Below are 26,968 nucleotides of genomic sequence, written 5' to 3'. Positions count from 1 at the left end.
TAACTCTTCAAAGAGGTGACATCTGAAGAAACTCACAGAGGTGTTGATTCTGTGTAGTTGTGATAGGATTATCCAATGTGTCATGCAACTCCTAGATACAGGTGTTACTTGTGAGAGTTGCATGAATGGATGTGTGAAGTGTTCTGAATCCGCCGGGGTACAGATGTTAGAACAGAATTGTATGTAGCAGACAGGTGGTGTCGAAGGCCCCCACCTCTGTTCAGAGATGGTCTCTCCACCTTGACATGAATCGCCTCTTTCACGCCTCGTGCAAACCAGCGGTCTTCGTTATCCAAGATTTGGACCTTGCTGTCTTCAAAGGAGTGTCCCTTGTCTTTTAAGTGTAGAAAGACAGCTGAGTTTTGCCCTGTAGAGTTCTCCTCCTGTGCTGAGCCATTCGCTTGGAGAGCAGTTGTTTTGTCTCCCCAATGTATAGATCTGTGCTCTCCTCGCTACACTGGACTCCGTATACCACATTGCTTTGTTTTTCTTTTGGTGTTGGATCCTTTGGGTGTACCAGTTTTTGTCTCCGTATGTTGCTAGGTTTGAAAAACACAGGGACATGGTGTTTGTTGAAAATCCTCCTGAGTTTCTCAGACACTCCAGCTACATATGGGATGACTATGTTTCGCCTACTATGTGTCTCCGGGCGGTTATTTCTATTGGTGGTCCTGTTGGGCTTGGTTGCTGCTGTTTTGACAAAGGCCCAGTCTGGGAGCCACACGCTTTCAAAGCTCCTCTGAGATGGTTTTTGCTCTTTGTCTTTGGACTCTGTATCAGTTGCCACACATTCCGCCCGGTGGTGCAGGGTTCGAATGACACCCAGTTTGTGTTCCAGTGGATGGTGGGAATCAAACAACAGATATTGATCCGTATGAGTGGGTTTCCTGTATACTTCTGTCTTCAAGTTACCCCCCTCTTGGATACATATCAAACAGTCCAAAAAAGCAAGTTTGTTCTCATGGACATCTTCCCTTGTGAACTTGATGTTATTGTCCACTGAGTTAATGTGTTCTGTGAAGGCCGCCACTTCATTGGATCTGATTTTAACCCAAGTATCATCCACATACCTGAACCAGTGAGTCGGTGTAGTTCCCTGGAAAGTAAGTAAGGCCCTCCTTTCCACTTCCTCCATGTACAAGTTTGCTACAATGGGAGAGACTGGAGAACCCATTGCACAGCCATGTTTCTGTCTATAAAAAAGGTTCTTGTACTTGAAGTATGTGGTGTTAAGGCACAAATCTAGCAACATCTCTGAACAGAGGTGGGGGCCTTCGACACCACCTGTCTGCTACATACAATGCTGTTCTAAAATCTGTACCCCGGCGGATTCAGAACACTTCACACATCCATTCATGCAACTCTCACAAGTAACACCTGTATCTAGAAGTTGCATGACACATTGGATAATCCTATCACAACTACACAGAATCAACACCTCTGTGAGTTTCTTCAGATGTCACCTCTTTGAAGAGTTACAATGTGCCATTGTAAATGGATTAGTGGAAGAGTTTATATGCCGAGAACTTCCCACACCAGTCAGTTGAACTGAAGAAGCTGCTCGGATGAGTAGTGAAACGTCTTCATTGATTACTCAGCAAGTCCAGTTGTTTTTAGATTGACCTATACTAGATATGGTCTGTTTAACGTTCATTGCTTATGAATTTTCCCAGCCACAAGCAAGTAGAACAAGCACTATCCTCCTCTCCTAAGACCCTAACAGGCTCCTGGCTTTTTAGTCATCATTTTCTTAAATGTTTGCAAAAGAGGACACAAAATGATAATTTGACCCACCACACTTCAGCATATCAATATTAATTGTCCCACTTAGTCATTACTTGTTTGAGGATTAGATGAATTTAAATTATTAAATGATTTCTGGAAATACTTGATTGATGCATCTGGCACATAGTTCTTTTTTAGTGGGAAAATGTGTTGCTGTGAGTGAGTGACACATTGAATTCAGTTTCACTTTACCAGTTGTGAATGGGCTTCAGTGGTTTTGTTTTAGTTCCAGGAGTTCAAGGTACAGTCATATTGCAAGTTAGGGCTGTGTTAGTGAAGCAAGAAAAAGGGGACTGCACTGTTCTGAAATATCACTTTATACTACCAGCACAATTTGGGTAAGATCAAAAGGGATGCTCTGTAAGACTGTATGCTTGAAAATTCCTCGGTAATGTTTATTGATAGGTTTCCTTAAATGAATGACATTGAGGTGAGTGATGCCTTTAATTATTTGTAAACCAATTAGTTTGTTAACATGGTGAGCCAAGCAGTAGGAGTTGTTTGATTTCCTGCGCTACTCCCTGTTGTCTTGTGTGACTTGTTTGAGAGAATCTGTCATTAAAAAGTTTGTAAGCCTTCTTCATGGTGTTCAACTAGGTTGTGTAGTTCCATGCTCATCAGGGTGCCTGTCTGAATAGAATTGATTAGGTTTATGCTTTTATCACGTTCAGTCACCTTTTCAGTGCTTTTATTAAGCCTATTCTACATCATCATACTGAATAAATCCCAGTCCTGTAATGCTGTGCAGCAGCAGCAGAGCTGCCCTGCTATTCAGTGATTGATTGCGATAATTAAATATATAGGGGTGTACACAACTTTGGCAGTTGGAGTTGTACAATCATTTTGTAGCCCTCTAAGCCTCACAATGCACATAATGGTGGCAGTTTATTTTAATGGACCTGTTTTTACGGGAAGCATGTGCAGTTTTCCTGAATAGCTAACCACTGATTCTTCACAGACACTCATCCAAAAACTGTTTTTCGCAGAGAGAAGAGAAGTTATATGGATATGTTAACTCTTTTGTTCTGACACTTGAGGCAATGTAGCAGTTGTAATTTCTGTTCCAGGTCTGTTAATAGATTAGGAGCAGTGGGAGGAGGCCAGGCACTGGGCAAACGACTACTTAAAAGCCACCTATCATTAAAAATGCAAATGATGATAGTTGCCCTTTAATGGAAATGGAAATTCTATTTTTTTTAATAGTTACTTTTTATTAAGGTTTCATTAATAAACAAAAAAAAGAAGGAAAGTATAGAAAGAAGGAGAGATTGACATGGAGAGGATAGGTTGGAGTGTTCTTAAATAGAATTATTGGACTGCTGTTGCGGGTGAGTCCAGCCAAGGAGTCCATATTTTTTTTCGAGTTTCTGTGGGCAGCCTCTGGCTATGTAAGTTAGTTTTTGAACCATTTTTGAAGCGTATCAGGTGTTGGTTCCATCAAGTGTAGGACTACCATTTTCCTGGCGTAGAACAAGAGTGCTGTCATCAATTATCTAGAGTGGTATCTAGGTTCCAGAGTGTCTGTTACGCCCAGTAGGCAGGTAGTTGGGTTCAATACTTGCAGTAATGTAAATTTGTCTGCTTAAAATTGCATTACCCTTTTTCCAGAATTTCTGTACATCTGGACAATACCATATTAGATGTATGAAATCCACATCTGGTGAATAAGTTGTTTTTTTTGGTGTCAGGTAGTTTGGTGTACAATTTTAAATTGAAGGACCCTGTCTCTTGTGCTTATTAGAGGGAGATAGAGGTTTTCCTCTATCTCCTCCTAGTCATCGGGTTCCAAGTGAACGCCACTACCTTCCCACTTAATTTTGACCCTGGCTCTTGTGTGAGATGCAAGGTATGTGTATGTTTTAGACACTAGCTTTTGTTTCACTGGTGAGTGTATTATAGTTTCTGTTGTTGTGTGTTGTATTTTGGGTGGAATATTATGAAATTGGGAGTGATATAAATGTTGCATTTGCATATAGCTATACAATGGCAGATCATGACCGTTCCAGGGATTGTTGGAACTGATCTGGGGTTTTGAAGATACCCGCTTGCGTTATATGTTGGAGTTGCTTGACTCCCGCTCCTGCCCAGAAGCCCCCACCCCCAAATTTGGCAAAGTTGGTCAAGGAGGCATTGTGCCATAGGGGCATGTCTGTTGAGAGAGAGTTATCTTTATTAGTGGATTTGTAAAGAATATCCCATGACTTTTTTGTGGCATCTAGTAATGGAATTAAGATCGGTAAGGATTTCTTAGGCCTGCACAGAGCATGATGTAATGATTCAATAGAGCCAAAGTATAGGACTTCCAACAGAGAAGCTGGGTTTTCGGTGCCAAATGTTTTCCAGTTGGAGGCATGGATTGTTTGCGTTGCTAAATAGTATGAGTCGTAGTTGGGCATTGCTAGGCTTAGTTGCGTTATAGGGACGTGCAATGTCGTTCTAGCCACTGTTGGATTTTTTTGGGCCAACACAAACTCCACTTGTGTGCGGTCTATTATTTGCAAAATAGATTTTGGTATATACCTGGGCGAGTTAGTGAAGAAATATAAGAATTTGAATAGGAATACCATCTTGCAAATGTTGATTCTGCCAATTTGGGTTAAAGGAAGGGTGAACCATCTTGCTAGTGTGTTTTTTATAAGTTGTATAAGAGGTTGAATGTTGAGAAAAATTTAATTGGTCGGGTCTTTAATTATTAGAATTCCTAGATATTTAAAGATGTCAACGGTTTTAAGGTTGACTGTACAGTTTATTGCCCGCTTGTGTGGTTAGTGAAAAGATTTCAGATTTGTCCCAGTTAATTTGTAGTTCAGAAAATTTCCCGGATGTGGAGATCATATCTAGAGTAATTCTCAATGAGTCCGTTGAGTTTGCTAAGTATAGAAGGGTGTCCTCTGCATACAGAGAGATTTTTTTTTTCTAATCCTTTGTATAGTAGGCCCTGAATCTGGGGGTTTTGTCTGATTAAAATGGCCATGAGTTCTATTTCCAAAGCAAATAGTATGGGGGAAGAGAGGGTAGCCCTGTCTGGTTCCTCTGGATAGATTGAAGCGGGCAGATTTGACATTGTTTACTTTGTCTGGCTGTGGGCTTACTGTACATTAGGCAAACCCATCTGATAAAACCTGGGCCAATTCCTAGTCTTGTTGGTACTTCCCATAGAAATGGCCATTCAATGGAGTCGAACGCTTTGGCTGTGTCTAGGGATACCACTACCCCTGTTTCCTCATTGTCATGATTGCTGTTCATTTAAAGGGAATGAAACCAGATTGGTCTGCATGGACCAGAGACGTAATGCTTTTTGCTAGAATTTTGGCTAAGATTTTAATTTCAGAGTTTAAGAGGGATATTGGTCTATATGATGCACACATGATGTTATCTTTACCTGGTTTGGGTAACACTATGAAGGTTGCTTCTGAGAATAAGGGGGGGAAGTTTTGGGACTAGCTTCTTTTTGTGAAGTCTGTACCATTCAATTCCATATCTGTCTGGTCCTGGGGACTTACCTAGTTATTTGGTTTGATGTTGGGTTAAGTGTGGGAGGATAATCTTATTTAGATTAGCGTGCAACTCATCATCAGTATAGTGAACTTTGGATGTGTATAAGTCTGCGTAATATGTTTTAAATTCCTCTGCTATCTCCGAGGGAGTCAAAATGGTCAGGTATTGTGAGGTAACTATTTTGCGAATAGCTGTGGACTGGTTCATTGTTTCAGGTAGGTAAAGACTAAGGCTAAGGAAATGAGAAAGACGGATATAGTAAAAGTAGAAACAATTAATAAAAAAAAAAAAATTCCCCAACCAAGTCCCCATCCCACTCTGCCGAACCCTCCCCAACTGGGTGGGCCTTGTTCCTATAACTGAATTAACAGGGAATTGTGTTTGCCATTAACTAGGAAGTCTGTAGTAAACTCTTGTGGTAGAGAATAGGGGGTTTTGGGGGGTAAACATATTTGCTACATGTATTCCCACACTAGCGTAAGGTTGCAAGAAAGTTCTAGCAAGTTCTAGCATTTCCGTTTCTGTTATTGTGATTTACAGAATTATGGTGTTGTGTTCCATCCAGATTCCCTGGTATTTTGCCCCATGACAGTTCTGCCACCTTCATAAGTTTTTTTCATCCAGACCTGGTACTGATTTCCCCTGATTGTCTAGGATATAGCGATCATGGAGGAACTTTAAGGGTTTTTGTGTTACCCTATATGGCTCAGTTAGTGCCTTCGTTCAGAACTTTGCTTTTATGTCCGAGGTGAGATATGTGCCATCTCAGGTTTCCGCCCCCTTTTGGAGTATTGGGAAAGTCTATTTTACTGGGGGGGGGTTTCCATAGGTTTGTACAGCTTTCTTGTAACAAGCGCACCAGCCCAAGGAAAAAACGTTATTTCACTGGAGGGTAAATGACTACATGTCATTGTCCGCTACACTTTAATTTATTCAATTTAAGACTGTACCTTCAGACTTCCTAATGGCCAAAAGAGAATATACCTGCTATTTTTAATGTTGGTCTTCTGGCTTTCACTATATGCTCCTTCTCTGGAATTGTCCAGAGATATATTCATTTTGGGCTGCAATTCTGTCATGTATTCAAGACAAGTTCCTCTTGGCATTATCTTGTCCCCAACAAAGCAACAATGTTTTTTTTCCCATATTCTTTATGTATCCTACACACGGCAGGATGTACTCCTACATTCTCTAAATGGCTAGCGGTGATCTGAGCAATGCCCTCTTTAGCTCAGCTCATTTACTTTATTTCCTTTATCTGACAATATGGCATAACTGGATCTCAGCCATTTCCTTTACCCCTTAAAGCCCATATCTTGATATCCCCCACCTAGTCACTTCCAAGTGACTCTTTTGATTTACAGGTGCTTCATCACACTCCTGGAGTGTATGGCCACTTGCTTCCTTGCGGTGGACAAAAGGCAAACTTAAATGTGAGGGGGCTACCATACAGACCAATGTCCTCTTCTCCCCCCCCCCCCCCCCTCTTCTGGCCCTGAGGTCTGCTGTATGGTAGTTATGCAACAGCAAAGATTAGTATGTGTATGATGTGGAAATTGTGCACATATTGAAAATAAGCAGTTGTGAATTGTCTCAGACTATCACTATGTCATACTAAAAGTTAATAAAGGTACTAAACTAACACTTTTGGGGTCTCAAGATTTACAAAAAAGTCAATATATATTAATTTTTAAGTTGGCTATGAACTTTTTCTTAAAAATGTGGGAATATTAACCAGGTAGCTATACTAGAATATACTATGCATATTTTTCTTCTTTTCCTTTATTAGATGAATGATGGACCTCTCTGTAAGTGCAGTTTGAAAGCTAGACGGACTGGAATAAGGCATAGCATTTACCCTGGAGAGGAGGTAACAAAAACATCTTTTTGACGCATATATTCCCTGCAAATTTAGCTCAAAGAGTTGCCTATCCCTGTTTTACAGATTGTATAAATTGTGCAAATGGGAAAAAATGGTTGATCATTCCTTCCAATTCATTTAATTAAGGGATTTAGTAAACTCTTTTCTAGGAATACTGCAATGTATGTGTAAAAAGATATCAAATGCTGCTAGACAGTTTGGTTTTATCCTTGCCTTTGAATACTGCACAAACATATGCATGTCATCAATACATAGGTGTTTAGCTAGAGGACTTCTTGTTGCTCTATATAATAACTACAAAGAAAAATGTTGGTATTAGGCATGTATATCCTGAAAGCTAATTTTAATTGCTTCGTTATGTAGGAAGGAATTACTCATGACCAAGAAGCTGAATAAGTAATTTCATGCAGCTAATGCACCTTTTGAGCTATGCCATTTTATAAAAAATAAACACTTACAAGACCCTTTGGCAATAAGGTTTGATTGAAGAAAAATATTTTATTGTAGCTTGTTATATTTCTAAATTGTGTATAGACTGTCAATTCATAGCTTTTTTTAACATGTTTTACATTCTTTGTTGTTTTTTAGTGGCAAGCTAACTTTGTGGTTGCACATAAAACTTTCATTAAAGGAATTGTTCAGTAAAAAAATAAAAACTGGATAAATAGGCTGTGCAAAATAAAAAAATTTTCAATATAGTTAGCCAAAAGGGAAATCTATAAAGGTTGGAGTGACTGAATGTCTAACATAATAACCAGAGCTTTGCAGCTCTCTTGGTTTCCACTGATTGGTTACCAGGCAGTAACCAATCCATGGGTCATAGGGATGATCACATTTTTGGCCAAGTTTTTATGCGGAAATTACGCCCATAGACTCCCATGGGAGAAAATGAATTTTACGCGTCAAAAGAAATTTGGCGCACTTCAAAAGAAATTTTTCGCCCATAGACTTTAATGCATTTCAGCGAATTTTTGGCGAATCTAAATGGGTCAAATCCGCCCATCCCTAGACTCATAACTGTTTGATTTTGAATTTGGCCTACATGCTAAGGAACAATTGCAAAGTCACTGAAAAATCATGTCCCATGTGGTCCCCCTTAAAGTCACTGACTAACTCGGAGTTAGAGTGCTGAAAAGCAGGAAATTGGGTTCTGTTTGGTATGTTAGACATCTGCTCACTCCAGACTTTACAGATTATATTTGTAGCTAACTAACTATATCAGAAAATTTTTTTATTTTGCCAGTTTTTATTTTTACTCTGAACTGTTCCTTTAAGTTGAGGAATCTGGCTGGTGGTTAATTTTTCACTAAAGACCAGCTTTTTCAGACCCATAACTCTTAACTATGGGTAAGCCTCACAATAAAATAATTGTTACTGAAATGTATAAATGAAAAAAAAAAATAAGTAGTTTTTACTTTCAATCATTCAGTTAGGCCATGTAGCATATACAAATAATAAAGTCCTATTTGTGAGTTTGAGTCTGGGTTTATTAACATGCAGACCAACAATTAAATTGCTATCAATTTGCTGTTGTGACACAAAGGCAGTCATTTACATATGCTGGCTCCTGATGGGAAAACTTCCCTTTAAAGGAGAAGGAAAGGTTAAAACTAAGTAAGCCTTATCAGAAAGGTCCATCTAAATATACCAGTAAACCCCCAAAGTAATGTTGCTCTGAGTCCCCTGTCAAAAGAAACACTGCATTTCTTTCCTTCTATTGTGTACACGTGGGCTTCTGTTCAGACTTCCTGCCTTCAGCTTAAACCTCATTGCCCTGGGCAAGAGCATGCTCAGTTTGCTCCTCTCCCCCCACCCCTCCCTTCTCTACTGTAATCTGAGCCCAGAGCAGGGAGAGACTCAGGCAGGAAGTGATGTCACACCACATTAATACTGCAGCCCCTATTCTAAACAAACAGAGAGTTTCTAGAGCTTTTTACTCAGGTATGGTAAAACATTCTACAGAATAAATATAGCATTCTAGCTTGCACTATTGCAGCTATTCTATTGGCAATAAAATGCCTCCATAGCTTTCCTTCTCCTTTAATGGTTATCAGTCTTTTTATATTCTCATCAAGGTTTGTAGGCTTGTTCATGTGCATATTTGTAATTGTTGTCGTTATGTGTCTTTATTAAAGTGCAGACTAAGGGGGTTATTTATCAAAATCCAAATTGTTCAGATTTTTTTAAATCAAAGGTCTGGCCAAACTAGAATCCACAATTTGACCTTATTTTTATTAAAGAAAGCTCTATTTAAGCGGTTCGGGTAAAAACTCCATAAAATCTAGTGAAAACCCGAATCGTACGATTTTTTTTATGATTTTTTTTTCTGATTTTTTTTTTTTGGGGCTTTTTCCCCGAAAAGGTAGGATTTTCTGCCTAATTGCAGCGGAGACCACAGGAACTTCAAAATAGGATAGGGACCTGTGCCATTGACTTATACACAACCTCGGCAGTTCTGAGATGGCGGATTTTCGGATTCAGCCCTTTTGCTGCATAGAGCTTTAATAAATCTCAAACTTTGAGTTTCCAAAAAAACAACGAAAAATGTGTGTTTTGCCCCAAAAAGCCTAACCGCAGTTTAGTCAATAACACCCTAAATGTGAGTCCATGCTAATGTTTCACAACAACACAGTTCTGTTTTGAATAGTCATGAATGATTTTTTGGTTTTGTTTTTTTGTTAGCTTACAAAAGCTTGTCGCCCAATGACAAACAATGCAGGACGGCTTTTCCACTACAGGATAACAGTGTCTCCACCAACGAATTTCTTGGTAAGTTAAATATTCCCAAACCCATGAATTATATTATTATACATGCCTTTAAAACGTGGCTGGGAAGGTTATTGATTATGCACTGAGACAGAGATGATTTGGTACTGCAGTCGTAGAGTCTCTTCCATTTAGTTTAGAATAACCAATCAAAGCCAAAGAGTCTGCTTCATGTCACAAAAATTGCTTTAGATTTAATTGCACCACTAGATATAACCACTATTGTAATAGTATGCTTTACAATACATAATTAAAGGACTTTTTTTTTTTTTTATATAAATAAATGTGAATGTGTCTTGGCTCTGCAGGGGACCCAATGGCACTCTGCTTAGTGTACTGTAGTATAATTAGGCAGCTCTGATAGGAAACTGAAGCCTGTCTTTGCTTATGTGAATGCAGGTCTAGGATTGGCTATCCCACTTTTGGGGTAAGGGCACACAAGCAAATTTGTGGAGATTAATCAATGGTGAAAAATTGCCAGCAGAATGGCACTTGTGGTGCTTCACGAGGAAACTCCAGGTGACTTTCGAAAAACGAAGCTCCACGAGTGCCAGCCAGCTGGCAATTTTTCATTATAGCCAGCGGGAAGGTAGGGGAAGGCAGTTCGGGGAGATTGTCGCCCCAAAGCCCCAAAGAAGAGGAGATTTGTCGTTGGGGCGACTAATCTGCATGGCGGAAGAACACTGCATTCCAAGAAAAACCACTTAATACCTACTGTCAAAGTTGGTGAAGGTTTCATCATACTCTGGGGCTGTGTGGCTAATTCAGGGACTGGGGCCCTTGTTAAAGTTGATGGTCGGATGAATTCAACCCAATATCAACAAATTCTTCAGGATAATGTTTAAGCATCAGTCACAAAGTTGAAGTTATGCAGGGGTTCTATATTCCAACAAGACAATGACCGTAAACGCATTTTGAAATCTACAAAGGTATTTATGCAGAGGGAGAAGTACAATAATCTGGAATGGCCGCCACAGTCCCCCCGACTTGAATATCATCGAAAATCTATGGGATCATTTGAAGTAGGCTGGCCATGCTCGGCAGCCATCAAATTTAGCTGAACTGGAGAGAATTTGTATAGAAGAATCGTAAAAGATACTGCCATCCAGAATCCAGACACTCATCAAAGGCTATAGGAGGCGTCTAGAGGCTGATACATTTGCAAATTTATGCACCTGTCTAATTTTGTTATGATGCATATTGCATATTTTCTGTTCAGGAAGTTGCTACTTAGAAAGCTCAACCAATGAAAAATAATAACAAAGAGGAGTTCCCAAACTTTTTCATATCACTGTATATCTTAGTGGCGATCAAATTACTTTTCATAGACTTAAGGTGAGAATATCCAAATTAAGAAAGATCCTTTATCTGTAAAACCCAGCATTCTGGATACCTGTACATTTATTTTTTCCTCTTTTTTTTTTCTCCTAATGGCAGCACATTTTAAAACTGTACATGGAAGGCAGATGAATGGCAACAATGTTGCTGTGGCCTGCTTGTAATGTCAAAGTGCATTTTAAATGTCTTACTGTGTATTTTCGCATAAATCATGAGATGTGAACCTTTTTCATTTAATCCAAAATTTAACAGGTTTCTTTAGCAGAAAAAAAAAATTATTTTCTCTCTCTGCATTATGACTTATTTGTTGTTGATTTGTGCAGTCTGCAAATTGGCAGCTGAAATGAACTTTCCCAGTATTTGGTTTTTCTATGAGCATTCATTTATTTGGCCATCCTGGCTAATGATTTCTTGATATATAGAGTGATGGTTAAAGTAAAATTAGAATAAGTGGACAACATTTTATTTTGCTACAGTTGCTCCTTAATTAACCTCTTTGTTGACCTGTGGCTGATTCTGGCAGCAAAGTGATTAGGCATTAGAGAGCGCATAGGCCAGTCCTGCTGCTCTCTTGATCCTTGACCCATAGTCTGGACATCTAAGTCCCGTGAAAATAAAGCTGATGGTTTTATGAATTCAGGAGGCGTAAATACTTTGAACTTCATACAGCTAGAAAGTGCCTTAGAACATTTTGTGTCTTGGGAACTTTATTGCAAGGACAGCACATAACAAAGATTTTCATCATAAAAACAGAATTCTAGAAAATAATGTACTTTATTTATATTTAGTGTTTTACATTGTATGTCTTTGTAAATTCTATGGTATAGCTAGGGGGTGTGTTTGTAGTGTGTGGTGCCCTAGGCCATAATATGGTATAGGCAGGGGGTATGTTTTTCAGTGTGTTGTGCCCGAGGCCATGTTATATATATATATATATATATATATAAGTCTCACCCAGCGCAGGCATTTGTCAGATTTTGCAGGTTAGACTTTGTAGCCCAAAGGATCTTGTCATGCAACAGCATGAGATTTTTTTTTTAGTTTTACTACATCCAATATTAATTACATTTCAGTGAGAAACAGACTACCTTGTCAGATGAAAATGCTGTATTCTCTTCAAGTAATTTCCTATTGTGTCAGATGGCAAATTTTTCATAAGGCTTATAGATCTAAATTTAATATGAATTTAATTATTTTTAGATGTATTCATCTACATCTGACATTCCACAAATAGATTGCTGTGCGACTCAAAGACCATGGGTCATTGAGGGGGAAAAAACAGAAAAATAATATAGTGTAGTATTTATTAATAAATTATTTCACATGGACTATAAGTTATTTTTCAACCTAAAAAGTCATTTATATTGCAGATGTGTACTTTGCCAGTATTATGTTCCTTTAAGCTAATCCGTTTGTTTGTTTTGCAGACTGACCGGCCAACTGTTATTGAGTATGATGATCATGAGTATATATTTGAAGGTTTTTCTATGTTTTCACATTCTCCTCTGACAAATGTAAGTCTAGCTCAATGTGTATTATACTTTTTTTATCCTAATACAACACTATGGATGATATTTTGTGCCATGTGAGTTCTCTTTATATAAGGGGCATTATACCCCCTTGTTCAACATAAGTTCAACAAATACGGCTTTACCACAGTTTACGTTGTTGTTTAAAGACAATATAGACTTGTAAAGTCTTAGATGGATCAAAATCATATTCAAGATTGCAGTCAAGTAATACTTTAGCAATTTTAAGGCCAGAACATATTATCTAAGACCTTTTGTTGCACTGCAGCTGTGTAGTAAGTGCAGAATTGTTGTTTATGGTCGAGATTGTATTGTGGGCTGTGTCTTTGGGTGATCCTATATGAGCTGTCTATCTTTACACTGCCTCTACATAAATAAAATAATGACCCAATAATAATAACAATTTTATCATTGTCATTGCTAGAAATGTTTTGCCTTTACTTTTGTCTGCATTATTTTCTTAATAAATGGATGACTACAGACTGCAGGCCTATATTTGTTATTATAACAAATATTGTTATTATATTAGTATGTATAAATCATCTTAAGCAGAATACATTTTTGCCCTGGTTGGCCTTCTGTGAAACATCTAAATCCCAAATGAAATAGGAATATAAATGTAATGCACTGGAACCCCACTGGCCACAAGATGGCATTACCTTTCTATCATGGTGGTGCTTTTGAATAGCCACAATGGAAAGGTAAATGCCTTTTTATTTCAGTTTCCCTGCCTCTTTTTGAAGCAAAGTACTTTCAGATGCTGCATTCTTGAGTTATTCCTTAAAAATGATTGTTGTTCTTGTTGCAATTTCAGGTTCCCCTGTGCAAAGTAATCCGGTTTAACATTGACTACACAATACATTTCATTGAGGAAATGATGCCTGAGGTAAGGTATTGCACATGTAACCCTTTACTGCCATGGTGCAAAGAGACTCATCGGCTGAAGGCTTAACTGACATTTAATTGATTAAACTTGTATTCCGCCAAATGTCCGTGCACACTTTGCTATTCCCTTGCTACTGGTGCAGCAAAATAGCAGCAGTGGATTTTGTAATAAGACTTCTTTCCTACTGTCTTCATTACAAAACCATCCTTTGATGTCCTCCTGTCTTAGCATTGTTGACTGTGCAAAACCCATCAGTATAAGCTAACTGAGTAGATTAAAAGTTCCCTTCTATTTAACATCATAGACATTGAGGAAGTAGAAGAACAGTTCATGGGCAGGGCACACATATGCATTTTATTACATCAGCACCTTTTTACAGCACTAGCAAGCAAGTCAATAGCAAATTAACTTGCATGACTTTTTTTTCTTGGTAGAGCGAGTTTGTTCCTGTCTTTGTTCAGCTAAATGAATTATAAAGGTGACATTTAACTTAACTAATAGACAGGCTTTTCTTTTTTTGTGCATCCTAAGTTTAAAGAAGAAAAATTGTGGCACATGCTCGAAGTAGCCATGCTTTATTCATCCTAAAAAATTCCCCAGACCACCTTTATTAATAAATGTTCAAATTTCCAGCATTTTTTTTCAGTTCAGCTTCGACTTGTATGACTTTTATTAGCTTGGAAAACATATGTGGCACATTGTTGTATGCAATACCCTACAGGGCTGTTGCTCACATTTAAAGACCATTCTGCCACCACCTAATAGCATTTGGAGATGGGGTCACTGAGAGGTGCGTAATGAAATCCACCTATAAATGACGAAAGATCCTTATGTGACTATATTCCCATATTTTACTTTGCAGAGTTTTAAACATGGCTGATTTCACTGCGCTTCAACAACATAAGGCAGCCCTGAGAACTAATTTAAAGCCATTAAATCCGTAAAGGCTCGCCTTCAAGTATATATTAATTGGTTCCCTTCTTCTGTGAACAAGTAGACACATTATACATTGGCTTAGTGCAGCAGCGTTGTTTTATTACTTTTCCTATTGCTTTAGGGGAGATGGAAATCTCATCTTTGCAAATAGACATGGACAACTACAGTGCTGCATGTGGAGTATAATTAAAGCCTAATGAACCAAGTGTTATTATATTAACAAAATTTAATTTCTCTTCATATTTTTTTTTTGCATTTTTTTTTTTTTTTGTACAGACATTTAGCTGCAACCCTTTGCTTTTTATGCCTTACTATTTTGTATTTTGCCTAATTTTAAAAGGTTTGAAATGACAACACTAAACAAGATAAATGCAGGTTTCAAAATGATTCATCGTCTGTTATTGAACCAAATGTAATGTTTGCAAAATAGCTCTAAAATACAGCAGGGACCCAAACTAGTACTAACATATTGTCATGCTTTGTTGAGGGTATACGTACAGATGCTAAACAATGCATCTTTGTCACTTGCAATGTAGCAAAGCTTTATAGAGTTGGATATCATTTGCACGTCTTTATTCTTTTTCGTATTTGTCCTTGAACCAAAAACGTCTACATTTCTTTGTTCTTATAAATTCTCTCTGTTTGCTAAGATTTCAGAAGGGTCAGTCATATATGTATGGTGTGCACATTGTTAGTTTTGCATTTTACATGTTGTTTTGATGTTTGAGACAGTTATGCAAAATGTAAGGGTGGGATAATAAAGTAAAACAAGAGGCCAGTGTCTTTATTGAAAACTTGAATACAAAGTAACTCCAGCACACGTAACATGCTCAAGGGATTGCTCCCGTGTTTAATGTCAATCCAACAATACAACGTTTCGGGGGCGTGCCCCTTCGTCAGGTGCTCAAAACCACCCACCACCTTCCTTAAAATCGTTAATTGCAGGTAACCACCCCTAATCGTTTATTGAATCGTTTATTAACCATGCCTAATCGTTTATTGAAAACTTGCCATAAGGAGACAGATGCTTCGTCATTTTGATGTTTTTAAAATAATTTGACAACCATCATTGCCTAGGCAAAACATTTGGTATGATTGCAATACAATCAAATTTCAATTTGTATACTAAATATCTTTTCACTAATGCCTTCCATTAAGGGAATGTGAGGTTGTATGCAATAAGAGTGATAAGAGCCACAGCTTCCATCCCTATTCTTATTGAATACCTGTTATTTGACCCGTGGAATAACATGTAACAATGGTCAATTTACAGTGATCATGTTTGCCTTAACTGTATGTGGTATTACCCATTAAATTATGAAAGCATTAGCCTTTGCCCGTTTTCCTTAAAGGGAAAAGGAGTAAGGGAGGTTGTAAAATGGTTCTTTGGAGTAACATGTAACATATTTATATTTATTTTTGGAAGTTCACTTTTTATGTACCTATTCCATTCTCATCAGTCTCTACTCCATTGGAGCTTGCAGACTAATGTTCCTATCACATTTACATGCATACATTTATCAGGATCCCATCACTGCAAGGCAAAAGTGCAACCCTCTGAGCCAACGTGCTGCCCAACAACATACTCCCTACCTTCTTTGTTGTGTCTATTTTGGTATACAGATAAGCAGCAGTTTCATATGCAGAGGGGTTATCTGTGAGCTGTTAAAAATTGCTTGCAAGAACCAGGAAACTTCCTTACATATATAACATTTGCCTTTTTTTTTTTTTTTTTTTTAAAAAAACCCAATAAACTGAAACCTGTTTGCCCAGTGGATGGCTCAAGTAAGAAAATTAAAAAGTAAAATCAGCAAGTCCCTATTTACTAAGCTCGTGTTATAAAAGAGGTTATGCTGACCCTTTAAAATAGACTTAGGGGAATGTGTTTAGACAACAGATAAATTAAGCTGGCCTTACATGTACAGATTTCAGCCAATCATTCTGACCTGCAACTAAGAGAACAAACCACAAGATGCTCAGGCTAGTTAGATTTAAAAAAAAGACACTTCTCGCAGTCATGTTTGTTGCGCTCTACATCTAAATTGTTTTTGACTTCTGAATTACTAATCCCATTTTGGAGCTCAAGGCCAAAGAGCAAAAACACCAGATTTAGCATTGCTAGTCTCTATCTGGGGACACCTGAACTAAAAATAAATAAACAGGGGGTAGGTGGATGTAATGTACTTCCAAACTAACGCTACAATAAGCTTTGTATCTGTAGTCAAAATCATTAACTGTAAAACAGTTAAGAACTGATAGAATTAAACAAACACTAATCAGTGTAAATCTCCATTCTGAACTGTACAACAGTTAGTAATATTATTTATGTATATTGTGCTGCTATTAACTATTTCCAAGTACCATTTCCTCTACTTTTCTCTCTCACTCTCGCTTACTTTAGCAAGCTGACCCTGTTACTCACCCTTTTACCCCCTTTGCTACTTCTACTCTCCTCTCTTTTATGTTCTCCTTCCTTTTCTTCCATCTCATCGTTTCTGTAAATTGAGTTGTTTTAGTGTGGATGTGAATGGTGGCATGAGTACTTTTAGATGGCTTAATTGAAAAAAGGATTTGCGGTAAGGGATTTTATAATTGTATATATAGATATAGATGCATTTTTAACATTTACATTGTCAAAGTGCTAATGGGTCATTTTTTGTTCTTTAAGCATTTTTGTTTGAAGGGCTTGGAACTCTTTTCTTCCTATCTGTACAAAGATATATTGGAACTTCATGACTGGAATCTTATGGGTATGTTTGTTCTACTTTTATTGAAATGTACTCAGCCATTCAGTGACCTATGTGCCATATCTGTCCTTTTAATTTTTCTTTGTTTTTGTATGTGTTGTTTAGTTGTGTGTAGTAAAAATGATTGTCTGCTATTTTTACTTTATTGCTTGTCAGAAACCAAACCACAAAAATAATGTATTCGCATTTCTCTTCCTACTTGATAACCTTGTCGAAATAATTTTTCCTTGGTATCTGTTTTTAATTTCCCAAGAGACGTGATGCTGTAACTTTACTTGTAAAGATAAATCCGTTTTACCTTCAAAATTGTGTTAATGCTTTAGCACATTTGCTCAGTGTCTGCAAACTTTGCATAAAACAATGCCGTCCTATTAAGGATGACATTTGTAAGTTGTCCTTTAAAGGGCTGTCAGTTAAAGTTTGCATTGCAGTTGTTCAAGCAGTACAAAGCAGAAACAGCATAAAAAGGGGGTTGACACATGCATCTATGTAATGCTCCTTTAGCCTGTAAGCTGCTCTTGGTTACCATTCTTAACAATATGAAGCGGTTTGTTGTACAACCTGTTCAGTTTTTGGGAACATTTTTATTTTATAAATCCTATCCCTTGATCCTATCTCCTCTCCTCTTCACAGCATTTGTGGGAGCAAAATAAAGTATTTATTCACATTCTTAATCACAGTGACAATCCCAGTATAATGAGCAGGTCTAAGCAAAGACCACTATGTGGAGAACAGTGGGATTATTCTTCATTAACTGGAGAAAGGCAACATCTGGCTTATGTTGGACATACAGTTAGGCCCATTAAACTTTGGACAGAGACAACTTTTTTGTAATTTTGGTTGTGTACATTACCACAATGAAGAAACAACTTCAATAAGTGAAATGCATGCTCAATTGGGTTCAGATCAGGTGACTGACTTGGCCTTTCAAGAATATTCCACTTCTTTGCTTTAATAAACTCCTGGGTTGCTTTGGCTGTATGTTTTGGGTCATTGTCCATCTGTATTATGAAACACTTCCCAATCAATTTGACTGCATTTAGCTGGATTTCAGCAGACAGTGTCTCTGAACACCTCAGAATTCATTCGGCTGCTTCTGTCCTGTGTCACATTAGCGATAAACACTAGTGTCCCAGTGGCACTGGCAGCCATGCATGCCCAAGCCATCATACTGCCTCCGCCGTGTTTTACAGATGATGTGGTATGCTTTGGATCATGAGCTGTTCCACGCTTTTTTCTTGCCATAATTCTGGTAGAGGTTGATTTTGGTTTCATCTGTCCAAATAATGCTTTTCCAGAACTGTGTTGGCTTTTTAGATGTTTTTTTTTTTTCCAAGTCCAATCTAGCCTTTATATTCTTGAGTCTTATGAGTGGCTTGCACCTTGCAGTGCACCCTCTGTATTTATTTTCATGCAGTCTTCTCTTTATGGTAGACTTGGATAGTGATACACCTACATCCTGGAGAGTGTTGTTCATTTGTTTGGCTGTTGTGAAGGGGTTTTCTCTATATATGGAAATGATTCTGCGATCATCAACCACTGTTGTCTTCTGTGGACATCCAGGTCTTTTTGCTTTGCTGTGTTCACCAGTGCTTTTTCTTTCTCAGGATGTACCAAACTGTAGATTTTGCCACTCCTAATATTTTAGCAATTTCTCGGATGGGTTTTTTCTGTTTTTGAAGCTTAAGGATGGCTTGTTTCACCTGCATGGAGAGCTCCTGTGATGTTGTCTATTCACAACAAAATACAAGAACCCCCTCAAATCAACTCCAGGGCTTTTATCTGCTTAATTGATAATGACATAACAAAGGAATTGCCCACACCTGCCCATGAAATAGCATTTGAGTCAATGCTCCAATTACTTTTGAGCCCCTGAAATGAAGTGATTGTGTTAAAATAAAGCTTTAGTTCCTCACATTTTTATGTAATCTTTTTGTTTAACCCACTGAATTAAATCTGAAAGTCTGCAGTTCAACTGCATCTGAGTTGTTTCATTTAAAATTCATTGTGGTAAAATACAGAACCAAAATTAGAAAAAAGTTGTCTCTGTTCAAAGATTTATGGGCTTAACTGTAGGTGTAGCACATTGTGAATCAAAGCTGGCCATATGCTAAAAGATTCTCTCTTTCTCTTTTACCTGAATTGCCTATCTTGAGGCGGGTGATATCAGACTGGTCCAAACATTTGGTCCTTGGGCCAAGCAATAGGACAGGCAATAGCAAAAGCAGGCAGCTCGGGTGAGGGCCACAACAAGTGGTCTTTGTCCCTATGGGATATTTAAACCTTCCTGGCCGATATCTGGCTCATTTTTTCAGTCAGATATCAGTTTGACAGGCCCGTCAGAGGTCCCCAACATGGGCCAATGAGCTGACTCGGTCTGTAAGAACTGAATCGGCAGCTTCTATAGATCTGTGTATGTCAACCGAAACAATATTTTTTTCTAATAAAAGAAAACTCAGTTCTTAGCAATTTTGCAATATACATGCATTACAAATTTTACAAGAAGTCATTTGTATATGTATTGATATTTAAAACCATACATCTTTCTACTCTTTGACCTGATGGCTCAGACTGTTGATACAATGTAAGACAAGCTGATTAACAGACCTGTCTTCGCTGGGGAATGAAGACTTTTGCAACATTGTTTAAAAAGTTACAACCAGGAGTTAAAGGACCAGTAACATCAAAAAAATTTTTTTTGAAAATTCATTACTATACAACGAAAAAAAACCACCAACACAAATTCAATTTTAAAATAGCAAAGCCTTTATTAAGAGCTTACAGAAAGTCCACTTCCTGTCCTCTTCAGAAATGGTGAAAAGGTGACCATCCATCCTGCAGCAATCGATTTCTTCTCCCTGACTATTCTAGTGACAGCATGGGGCTTCTTCTCCTCCTTGCTTCAGGGCCCAGCAGATTCTCGATGAAGAAAAGAAGACACCTTGGCTGTGGTGGTGTGCTGGGCTTCTGAGGATTCGCTGTGTCACCTGCTCTGCAAGGAAGGGTCGCTGTTGTGCAGGAGCATGGCTGTCTGCTCAGGGGCAGCCATACGTGGGAACAGAGTCTCCCCCGTGAAGGAACATAATTTGAATTTCTGGGGAGGCTGTGGTACATTCCAGAGCTGCCTATAAAGCATGAGCACATGTTGTTCACTCCCCATCCCCGCGCTCATACCGGAGTCTATCCTGGCAGCATTGTGCGCAGCTTCCCCAGCGGCGGCTCCTCGTCAGAGCTGGGGAAGAGGACAGAGGGGAGGGCTGGGGCCGGCTGGGGATTTCTTTCAATCAAGAGATTTCCCTTGTGCCTTCAGAGACTCCATTCCCGCGTATGGCTGCCCCTGAGCAGACAGCCATGCTCCTGCACAACAGCGACCCTTGCTTGCTAAGCAGATGACACAGCGAACCCACGGAAGCCCAACACACCACCACAGCCAGGGTGTCTTCTTTATTCATCGAGAATGTGCTCCATCAAGGAGGAGAAGAAGCTGCATGCTATCACTAGAATAGCCAGGGAGGAGAAATCGATTGCTGCAGGATGGATGGTCGCCTTTTCGCCGTTTCTGAAGAGGACAGAAGGTGGACTTTCTATAAGTTATTTCTTAATAAAGGCTCTTCTATTTTAAAATTTAATTTGTGTTGGTGTTTTTTTGTTGTTGTATAGTAACGAATTTTCAAAAACAAAATTGTTACTGGTCCTTTAAGCAAATGCTGCTTTTAATAGCAATTGTTTTTACAATTAACATTAAAAGCACTCTATTTTTTTAATAAATGTATATTGTAAAGTTAATGAAAAGTATGTTTTCTTTTGTTAGGCTATTTTTTGTTTTGATGTTGACTTTCCCTTTAGGTAAACAATATTAACCTACAAATGCATAAATCTTGGAGATTTGCTCTTTAACCCTTTTTTTTTTTTTTTTTCTCAACTACTAAAGAGAATAGTTGAGTGGCAGAAGTTTGCATATGGTGCTTCTGCATTAAATAAGCTTGTGCCTTGTATTTTTTTTATGTAATAAGCCATCTCCTTGCCATGGAAAACTATGAGGTGTAAGAGTACGTTATGCATATTTTTAGGTCTATTGAATCTTTTAGTAAAATAAATCCCTGCAAGAAGACATAAGAACATTATTTGCCACCCCTGGTAGCCTTCTGCATACTGCCTCCTGAGGCAAGATTCTTGCCTTGCTTCAAGATCTGAACTTGCCTTCTAATGACCAGAAGTTTTCTCTGTTGATGTATTTCTGCCAGTCAAGTTACCCCTATCACTGTCTGTATGACCTGCCATACACTAGAATCCATCCATCCATCACCATGCAAACAATGGAATTTTTTTGATTAGTGTTGAGTTGTGCACTGTTTCTTTCAGCCTTCTATTCAAATTACTGCATGTTGCTTAGGAGAAATTGTTAAAGTAACCAGATAGCTGTGTAAATGGCAAGATCTCTTTATACTGTTAGTGTAGGTTAATGTTTGGGTATTTTGCAGAGAATACCATTGCAGACACATAGGGCCAAAACACTATTTAGCATGTCTGAATTCTGATGTGACAAATTACACATTCATTTTTCTGCTGTGTTGAATGTAGATAATGCCATGTCTTAATTATATTTTCATGGAGTCTGCACAACTAATCTTGTGTATATGTAGCTGCTTTCACCAATCACCCAATGTTTACTGTATAGAAAAGAGCTTTTTTTTTTTCCTTGTATGTATTTTGCAGAAAAATATATTATTTTGTTTTCAAAGTGGATTTCCCTTTACATTCATGTTTGTGACAATTATTAAATGCCCTCTGAAACATATCAGATTTGTATTGCAATGGAAAATAACTATGCTCATATTTTTGTTTTATTTTATAGATCCGTTTGTTGAAAACATTGATGCCAGTTGTCCGCAGTTTCATTTTATGCCTCGTTTTGTACGATTTCTGCCAGGTAAACACAGATTCTCCCTTTAAACAGTCATTAAATATCTTGCTTTTTTCCACTTTGTGGCTTGCCTCAGTGTCTGTTTAAAAGTTATCACCAGAGTGCTTCAGCATTCAGCTAAGAACATTAATTTTAATCACATAATAGTGCTGTTACATAAACCATGCCTGTTCAGTCCTATGTAACTGTAACTACAGTCTAATTTTATTTCTTGAAAAAAAGAGGACATAGATAAGTGGTGTTCAGTCATTCAAAACTTTTTTCTTGGCCAAGACATTACAAAACATCAAGCAATAAGCCGTGAAATATCACTTCCTTTGCAAAAAATTACCAAATAATGTCACAGAATGCCACACTGTTATATTTAAAGGTTTGACACAACACCAAAGGACATTCTGGTTTAGGGCTTAGCATATATCTTTCTATCATCTATTTCTTTTGTTTGTGTCCAGGCTAAGCAAACCACTTACAGTTGGATATTTTTTAATTAAAAACAGGAATTAAAAAAACAACTTGTTTTTATACAGTATTTTAATTATTAATACACCATCTACTTTATCCCAAGATACAGTACTTGGTTTATTGCTGAAGGAAAGGCAGTAGAGAAATGAACCCTGCTTAAATATGTGTGTTTAGGAATTGAAAGGCCCCAAATCTTTTCTCTAGTATGTACAGAAAGCTGGATTTGGCAATAACTTATATGTACCAGAAGGATAATGATTGTGGATTATTGCTTTTTAAAGTATTCCCAAAAGCCTTTCTTTGTTCAATATTTTTGCCCATTTCCTCTATAACTATTTGGATACATCCATAACTGTCCCATAAAAGCCCTAAATGCTTCTCCACAAGGCCTCATAATGTCTAAAGGCTTTTAATACAGCAAATAAAATCAATAGCAAAAGCACGCCAAGCCAGTGCTTACACCAGACAGGCAGCTTATCGGCTATTCTCTTGTAATGTATCAGTTTGGTAGTGACTTACTATATGTTTAGACTGCAACACTAAATATGTAAATACATACTGCTCTTTCCCATTTTAATTCCCTTATATTTACTTATTTAGGATAAATAGGAGAGGCAAAGTTAGGGTTGGTTGTAGCAACTTTTGTTACTCATTGAAATAGAATTGTCCAGGTTTAATATTTTTTTTTTCCAGTACCATTTCCCTATCCATATTATGCATCAATAATCCACTTGAATTTTTTAATGCTTTTCTTCAGCAACTTTAGGAATTGGTAAGGCGTTAAGATCCTCTTCTGCTTTGTAATATTTCTGTCCTTAAAAATCACAGGAATTTCTGATGGAAAGGTACTTCGATTAAAAGGTCATCTGGTGTTTCACTTTTCCTGAAAAATATTCTTAGGAAAATATTAATAGAGCGATAAAATTAAACTGAGAACATGCCAGGAATTCCTAATTTGACCATTGATAAATCTTGAAGACCAGAGATCAGTACTGACAATCTTGTATGGCGTTGTTGAACATTTTTGGTTTAATTTCACTGGTGTGTGAGTATACTACTCATACATTATTCACACTACTTATACATTATTATTAATTTGTACTACTCAGCTGTGCAAACATTTGTTCTAGTCCTGTTAGCATCCTTATGCTCTATATGGCTACAGGTTGATAGATATTGCTAAAGCTAACCTGTAGCAAGTCGGAGCATTAGGATTTTTACAGGGCTAGGAACAATTTTGGCAAAACAGAGCAGTAGAACTTAATCATTCACATTTAATTGCATATGGCTATAAGGTCTTGGCATAAGGCCATAGGTGTAAGTCTTAGCAATACTGTTATCCCAAAACAGGTTATTTGGGGATTTCTGGTGAAAGTTTCACATTTGTCAATTTTTCAAAGAAAGCTAATTTGAACTTGAAATATTGCTGCATCAAACCATGTGGTCCAAAATTCTAGCCAAGTGCATTTCAAAAAGTGGTTAAAATGAAACCCTCATGCCATCATGTTCTAATGGATTGTGTAAAACAAAATCTCTCTGCCTGTCCTAAACAACAGCATGCTAGATTCATCCACTTAAAATTAACTCTCAAACATGACATAATGGAGTCATGTTCTGCTATGATTTATCTTGAAATGAGCATAACAGTAGAGATTGTAGACAATGCAGTGTTTTTGGGCTTTCCTCTTTCCTAAGATTTCAAAATATTTAACTAAACAAAGCATTGCAGGATATGAAATAACACATATCCTTTTGTTTACTACTAACAAAGGAATGGAAATCAAAAGCAACAACAAAAGCAAATACAATTTTTTGCCTGTTTTAGAATTGGTTAACTCCTATGTTTCCAGCTTATTGTGTTGATAGTTTCAACCAATTGCAAGAGAGTTGATCTGTATATGTATGAATGTCTGTATATGTGTAACCCTTTTTTGGCCCACCCACATAGAACAGGATTATACTCATATGTCACCTGTGGCAATCCAGTAGCCCTGGGCCACTTTGATTATGAAAGATACTGAAAACTGGGATTTACAATACCTAGTGGGCACTGAGGAGTACACCAGGAAAAATAAACACACAGTTTGCAATAGCAAAGATAAATTTCAAATAAAAATGAAGATGCAATGAGTGTAAATGCAAATACAAATGATATAAACCTGCACTGGGGAACCCATGTGGTACTATCAACTCCTGGCACACTCCTTGCCATTCATTAAGTCCCACATTTCACTCCAGGTGAACATATGCGAATGCTCAGTTCAGTCCCTTCCCCAAGAGCTCTTCTACCCCAGGTAGCACTGCCTGCCCCAAAGTACCTCTCCTTTTTATAAGGCACTAGCTCCCACATAGCAGGTTCACAAAAAAAAGATCTGTCCTCAAATGGGGGGACACTGGAACCCTCCAGTTCCTTCTCTGTGGTGGCTCACTCACTGGGGACTCATGCTGACAGAAAGTCATCCATAGGCAGCTGAGCAGGAAGCAGAACACATTGCGAATTTTAATTGCGCATTGCCCACTTTTAAGATGTGCTTGGAGGTGTAATCTTTTGGAGCAAACATAACTTTTTCAGTAAAAAGTTTTATTACATTCACTGTGCACTGGTGCAAAACTTCTTCCCCTGTCGGAAGAGGTCCCTAAACAGTTTCCGGGTTTGCAAACAGTATATTAAATTTGTGCAAAGGCAAATTTATTCTCACAAAGACATAACTTTTAACATTGTGAATATTTTTTTTTGTGAATATTCCCCCATATGTGTTTAGTCTGTAATAAGACTGTATGCAAGACTAGGGAAATCAAATTAGAGGCTAGGTGTAGATTTACAGTACCTGTAGTTTAGGATAGTTTGATCAGTCCAGATTACACTTACTCTTGTAGTCACGTATAGCTGTGTTAAAATCCTGTTACGGTTAAAGGAGAACTAAAGCCTAACTAAAGAAATAGGCAAGAAATGTTGTACATTGTGTTTTGGGCTTCTATTCCAGCGCAAGGCAACCACAGCCCTTTAGTATGGAAGATCTGTGCCTCCAAAGATACCCCAGTAGCTCCCCATCTTCTTTTCTGCTGAATCACTGCACACTGTCAAGTTACTGAGTTTAGGGGCCGACTCAAAACATATTGTATATACAGAAAAGAAATTCACAATATAAGGCTGATTGGTCCTTAATACAGATAATTACTACGTCAGCTCAGAAACCAGTGCAATTAGCACCATAATTCAATAATCAGCCATGTAGTATCAGCTTATATTACAGACAAACCTAATTTTCTCCTTGTAGATTTGCGACGACCCCTAAGCTTAGCTTCTCAACAGCTGCTCAGAGCCCAATGAGCATGTGAATGTCACAGACACTTTCCAAGTTGGCGACCCCTACTGCTACTGAGATGCTGAAACTTTAGGCTGATACAATAAGTTCACTATGTAAAATATGGCATTTTTAAACATATTCATTCTTTAGGGGTTAGTTCTCTTTTAATGAGCTAGTGTTGTAAACCCTGTGGTATTTCACTTAGCATGCCATACTCTCCATTTTTTTCTATTTTCATATTGTTAGATTCATATCTTTTTTAGGGTCAGACAGCTTTTTCCCCTCAATAACCTTTTAAACTGATTGGCTGCCCTTTCCTATAACTTTCAGATGGTGGCAAAGAAGTCCTCTCTATGCATCAAGTTTTATTGTACTTGTTGCGATGTAGCAAACCTTTAGTTCCTGAAGAAGAGATTGCAAACATGCTTCAATGGGAAGAGCTTGAATGGCAGAAATATGCAGAGGAGTGCAAAGGCATGATTGTCACTAATCCTGGCATGGTAAATCCTTTATTGTTGTAGCTTCTATGTGTTCCTAAAATACAGTGCATACATAGTAGTATACAGTATATATGAACCTTGGAGCTCCATGACCAGTATTAAAGTACTTGGTCTTCAGCCCCGTGCCTTTATATGGTTATGGAACTCCTCAGTGACTTATAATATCCCTATATTTAAAAAAAGGGGTACATTATTACCTATATAAACAGTGCTTAGTGGTGTGATCAGTTTTAATTGCTTAATTTAATATCACATGTACCCCTTTTGTAAAAATATGTTAAATCACATTAGAGTTTTATGACCTCTATACAAGCTCTTCTCGTTTGGCCTTGTACCTTATATGGTCATGTACTTCTAACTTGTGATATTTTAAAATTGGTTACATTATATTATGTATGTATAATCCT

General features: G+C 37.8%; 1 protein-coding gene across 3 annotated transcripts in view; it reads left to right on the top strand.

Annotated features, from left to right (window-relative positions):
• Positions 1-26,968, top strand: part of drosha.L (drosha ribonuclease type III L homeolog) — a 150,619-nt gene that overhangs the window by 39,053 nt on the left and 84,598 nt on the right. For all 3 annotated transcript variants that reach the window (XM_041566246.1, XM_018267704.2, XM_041566247.1), the window contains 7 exons: positions 7,073-7,153; positions 9,848-9,934; positions 12,697-12,783; positions 13,613-13,684; positions 17,289-17,370; positions 22,223-22,297; positions 26,392-26,561. In XM_041566246.1, coding sequence (XP_041422180.1) covers positions 7,073-7,153; positions 9,848-9,934; positions 12,697-12,783; positions 13,613-13,684; positions 17,289-17,370; positions 22,223-22,297; positions 26,392-26,561 — 654 coding nt within the window. The remainder of the gene's footprint in view (positions 1-7,072; positions 7,154-9,847; positions 9,935-12,696; positions 12,784-13,612; positions 13,685-17,288; positions 17,371-22,222; positions 22,298-26,391; positions 26,562-26,968) is intronic.

Source organism: Xenopus laevis, chromosome 6L (genome assembly GCF_017654675.1).
Source record: "Xenopus laevis strain J_2021 chromosome 6L, Xenopus_laevis_v10.1, whole genome shotgun sequence".
Lineage (NCBI taxonomy): Eukaryota > Metazoa > Chordata > Amphibia > Anura > Pipidae > Xenopus > Xenopus laevis.
Note: the sequence above shows the minus strand (reverse complement) of the source record. Positions and strands in the feature narration are given on the sequence as shown.